The 5330-nt window shown below is 67.0% G+C and overlaps 1 protein-coding gene across 1 annotated transcript; it reads right to left on the bottom strand.

The window, feature by feature from the left end:
* Positions 1-1360: 1360 nt before the first annotated feature.
* Positions 1361-4135, bottom strand: LOC136302954 (calsequestrin-1-like; the record flags this gene model as incomplete). The annotated part of the gene is made up of 4 exons (XM_066206529.1): positions 3345-4135; positions 2356-2467; positions 1903-1976; positions 1361-1491 (listed from the first exon to the last, which is right to left on the bottom strand). Coding segments are annotated over exons 1-4 (512 nt in total), but the record flags the coding sequence as incomplete, so codon positions are not given.
* Positions 4136-5330: the final 1195 nt, after the last annotated feature.

Raw genomic sequence — 5330 nt, 5'->3', positions numbered from 1 at the left:
GGGGCGGTGAGGTGCACCCCCAAATTTCCCCCCCCCCCAGGAGCCTCTTCCTTCCTCCCCCCCCCGCCCCCTGGGTGCTGTTGGGGTGGGATCAAACTGGGGAGGGGGGCAGCGGTTTGGGGGGGCCAGAAGAGCTGGGCAAGGGGGGGGGGTGACGGGGATGAGCCCCCCTCCCCCCCGTGTCACCGGGCGGGGGGGCCGCGGAGGGTCCCCGGTGTCCCTCGGGATTGAGGCCGCGGCGGGGGGAGATGATCCATGATCCGGGGGGGATTAAAGCTGCGGGAATCTCCCGGCAGCACCCGGGGCTTTAACCCTGCCCGGCACGGGGGGGGGAGGGGGGCTCGGCCGGGCCCCCGACCCCTCCCCCACGGGACCCCCGAACCCCCCCACGGGGCAAGGCAGGGACCCCCAAACCAGCGGGGTCACCCCCGGGGCCACCGTGGGAAAACGAGTGAGGGGAGATGGGGTGGGGGGGGGGGGGTGAGAATGCACTGTTCCCATGGCAACCACATCCCCATGGCAACCGCATCCCCATGGCAACCAAATCCCTATGGCAACCGCATTCCCTTGGCAACCATCGCCCGTGGCAATCATTGCCTGTGGCAACCTGTCCCCATAGCGACCATCTCCATGGCAACCACATCTTCGTGACAACCACCTCCTAGCCACCAGAGCTGTCACCTCCCATGGCAACTCCATCCCCATGGCAACCATCTCCCCATAACAACCTCCTCCCATGGCAACAGCATCCCCATGGCAACCCGTCCCCATGGCAACCGCTTCCCACAGTTACCACCTCCCCATGGCAACCACATCCCCACAGCGACCTCTTCCCATGGCAACCCGTCCCCATGGAAACTCCATCCCCATGGCAACCATGTCACCACAGCAATCGTCACCCCATTGCGACCTCCTGCCACGGCAACCTGTCCCCACGGCAACCGCATCCCCATGGCAACCATCACCTCTCAGCATTCTGTCCCCATAGCAACCGTCACCCCATAGCAACCCGTCCCCATAGCAACCTGTCCCCACGGCAAGCATCTCCCCTCATCATCCTGTCCCCATGGCAACCACATCCCCATAGCAACCACATCCCCATAGCAACGACATCCCCATAGCAACCACATCCCCATAGCAACCACATCCCCATAGCAACCACATCCCCATAGCAACCACATCCCCATAGCAACCACATCCCCATAGCAACCACATCCCCATAGCAACCACGTCCCTACAGCAACCTGTCCCCACGGCAACCATCTCCCCTCATCATCCTGTCCCCATGGCAACCGCCCCCCGCCTGTTCCCCCGCTCCCCCCCAGCCCCCCATTTCGGGGCGGGGTCCCCCCGTGCCCACCTGCGGCTGCTCTCCAGGAAGGCCTCGATGCCGGGGGGGTCCCCGGGGGGGCCCCCAAAGCTCCGCGGCTGCTCCAGGAAGGGCTCGTAGAGATGGAGCTGGTTCAGCCCCAGCCCCAGCGCCTGCGCCGCCTGCCGCGGGGGGGTAGGGGGGGAGTTTGGGGGGGTTTGGGGGCATTTTTGGGGAGATTTCGGGGGGATTTGTTGGACTTTTGGGGGGGTTTGGGGGAGTTTGGGGGAGTTTGGGGGGGAGTTTTGGGATTTGGGGGGATTTGGGGCGGGGATTTTGGGGGATTTTTGGGATCTAGGGGGAGATTGTGGGGGGATTTGTTGAATTTTTAGGGGGATTTGGGGGATTTTGGGGGGATTTGGGGAGGGTTTTGGGGGGGATTTTGGGGGATTTGTTGGATTTTGGGGGCTTTGTTGGATTTGGGGGTATTTCTGGGATTTTTGGGGGGTTGGGGGGATTTTGGGGGGGGTTTAAAAGATTTGGGGGGGGATTTTGGGGGTCCCAGGGGGTCACCCGGCACCCCCCGTGCTCACCTGGGGGTCAAAGGTGACGAAGAAGAGGAGGGACGGGTGGAAGCGCCGGGCGGCGGCGGCGAAGGCCTGGAAGGCTGAGGGGGAAATTGGGAATTTGGGAAATTGGGAATTTGGGGACTTGGGGATTTGGGAATTTGGGGATTGGGGATTGGGGACTGGCACACAGGCGACACACAGGTGACATTAATACCACGCAGGTGACAGAAATGACACACAGGTGGCACACAGGTCACAGAGGTGACACACAGGTGACACAGGTGACACACAGGTGGCATACAGGTGGCATACAGGTCACAGAGGGTGACACAGGTGACACACAGGTGACACAGGTGACATTAATGTCACACAGGTGACACAGGTGACACACAGGTCACAGAGGTGACACACAGGTGACACAAATGACACACAGGTGGCACACAGGTGACACAGGTGACACCAGGTGTCCCCACGCACGCTCCGAGTCCCGTCCCTCGAAGTACCCGATGACTTTGGGCTCCTCCTCGATGTCCCCAAAGTGCCGGAGCTCCTGCCCCGCTGCCACCACCTGCACCGGGGTCCCCACGGCCTGGGGGGGACACCGGGCTCGGGGGGGGCTCTGGGTTGTCCCCAGGGTCCCCAACACCTGTGGAGGATCTGGGGGTCCCCCTGGGGGTCTGGAGGTCTCGGGGGGGGGCCGGGGGTCGGGGGAGGGGCTTTGGGGGGTTCTGGGTCACGGGGGGTCAGGGGGACTTTGGGGGTGTCCCTTGGGGTCACGGGGGACTTTGGGGGTCCCTCCCCGGGGTCTGGAGGTCTCTGAGGGGGTCCCGGGGGTCGGGGGAGGGGCTTTGGGGGGGCTCTGGGGTCAGGGGGGGGATCAGGGGGTGTCCCCAGGGTCTGAGGGGCTCTGGGGGGCTCTGGGGGGTGTCCCCAGGGGTCAGGGGGGGATCTGGGGGGCTCCGGGGAGCACGGGGACACAGCTCAGGGGGTGCCTGGGAACAGGTTGAGGGTCCCTGGGCCCAGTTTGGGAGTCCCATGGGGGCCCAGTGTGAGGTTTGGGGTCTCTGTGCCCGGTTTGGGGGTCCCTGAGCCCGGTTTGGGATCCCTGTGTCTGGTTTGGGGGTCCCACGGGGTCCCTGGACCCGGTTTGGGGATCCTGGGGTCCGGTTGGGGGGTCCCTGTGACAGTCCGGGGGTCTTTGGTGGTCTCTGTGTCCGGTTTGGGGGTCCACGGGGTCCCAGTGCCCATTCGGGGGTCCTGGGAGGTCTCGGGGGGGCCCCGGGGGTCCCCGTACCCCATCCCCAGCCCCCCTCCAGGTCCCTCTCGGTGTCCCCGAGGCCCACCCGGCTCTGGGCCACCAGCTGGGGAGGGGGGGGGGACACGGCTGCGGACACCTGCCACCACCCCCGGGGGTCCCCAGGGTGTCCCCCAGTGTCCCCAGTGTCCCCAGTGCTCCCAGTTCCCACCTCCAGGGTCTCCATCTCCCCGGGCCGCTGTCCCCGGTCCCCGGGCGGGGCCGGCGGCAGCTCCGGGCAGCGCTCGCGGGGGCTCCCGGCGGTCCCGGGCCCCAGGCGGCAGCGGGCCGGGCCGGAGCCCCCCGAGAGCCCCGAGCACAGAGCCAGGAGCGCCAGGAGACAGCCCCGGGGACACCGCGGGGACATGGGGACAGCGCGGGGACAGCGCGGGGACAGCGCGGGGACAGCGCGGGGACACCGCCACTGAGGGACACGGGGACACGGGAGGGACACTGGGACAGGGACGGACACGCGGGGACAGACGGACACGGACGGGGACGGACACACGGGGACACGGGGACAGGATCAGGGACACGCGGGGACGGACACACGGACGGCGACAGGAGGGGACGGGGCCCAGCGAGGAGCGGGGACGGAGACAGGCGGGGGACAGCGACACCCTGGGGACACACGGACACCGGGGACACACGGACACCGGGGACACGGGGACACACCGACACCGGGGACAGACAGACACACCCTGGGGACACACGGACACCGGGGACACACGGACACGGGGACACGGGGACACACAGACACCGGGGACAGACACACAGACACCGGGGACACGGGGACACACGGACCCTGGGGACAGACAGACACACCCTGGGGACACACGGACACACGTCCCTGGGCCGGGTGACACTCGGAGGGCGGCGGCCGCAGCCCTGGGGACAAGGACGGACAGAGCCCGGCGGGGACACGGGGACAGTCACAGCCCCTTCCGGCGACACGGCGGCGACACACGGACACGGCCGCTGTCACCTCCCCGGGGGACAGCGCCTCGGCGACACCGCCCCACCCCCCCCCCCCCGGGGTGTCCCCCGGCTCGGGGGGGTCCTGAGGGGTGGCAGCACGAGCCCCCCTGTCCACAGGTGTCCCCAAGTGTCCCCAGGTGTCCCCAGGTGTCCCCAGGTGTCCCCCCCCCGCCCTTCCAGCCCCGCTCCAGCTCCACAGTGAGCCGGGAAAGAGGGGACGGGGGGGGGGACACTGGGGGGACACCGGGGGGACACTGAGGGACACCGCGGGGACATCGGGGGGGACATCGGGGGGCTCTTGGGGCGGGTCCGCAGTGGGGGCTGGGGACCCCCGGGCGCTGCCCCCCACCTCAGACCCGGGGCTTTGGGGTCCCAGGGACCCCCAAAGTATTGGGGGAGGGGTGGGTGCCAGGGACCCCCGAGCGTGGGAACTGGGGTGCCCAGGACCCCCAAACTCCGGGATTGGGTGCCCGGGACCCCCATCCTTGGGGCTTTTGGGTGCCCGGGACCCCCAAATTTGGGGCAGTGGGTGTCAGGGACCCCCGTGTGTGGGAATTTGGGGTTCCAGGGACCCCCAGATTTGGGGGCGGTGGGCGCCAGGGACCCCCGTGCTGGGTTTTGGGGTGCCCAGCCCCCCCAAGCTCAGGTCCAGGGGTGCCCCTGTGTGGGAATTTGGGGGTGGATTTGGGGGGCGCGGGGGGAGTCAGAGGGGATCGGGGGGAGTTGGGGGAATTTGGGGGAAATTTCGGAGGAAATTTGGGGGGGGGAATTTGGGGGTTCGTGGGGGGATCTGGGGGATTTTGGGGAATCCGGGGGGAATTTGGAGGAATTTGGGGAAATTTGGGGGGAATTTAGGGGAATGTCGGGAAATTTGGGGGGAAATTGGGGGAATTTGGGGGGAAATTTGGGGGAATGTCGGGAAATTTGGGGGGGAATTTGGGGGTTCATGGGGGGATCTGGGGGATTTTGGGGAATTTGGGGAAAACGGGGAGGAATCTGGGGGGAATTTGGGGAAATCTGGGGAAATCTCGAGGGAATTTGGGGGAATTTGGGGGGAACTGGGGGAATTTGGGGAAAATCGGGGGGGTCCCTGGGATGTTGGGGGACACCGAGGACACGGCGGGGGGATCCCCAAAACCTGGGGGGGGTTGTCCCCAAACCCCCTCCCAGTCCCATCCCA

The sequence above is a fragment of the Chamaea fasciata genome, unplaced genomic scaffold, assembly GCF_029207755.1.
Source record: "Chamaea fasciata isolate MVZ Bird 193981 ecotype frontalis unplaced genomic scaffold, bChaFas1.0.hap1 SCAF_31, whole genome shotgun sequence".
NCBI lineage: Eukaryota > Metazoa > Chordata > Aves > Passeriformes > Sylviidae > Chamaea > Chamaea fasciata.
This window is presented reverse-complemented; position numbering and strand designations above follow the sequence as displayed.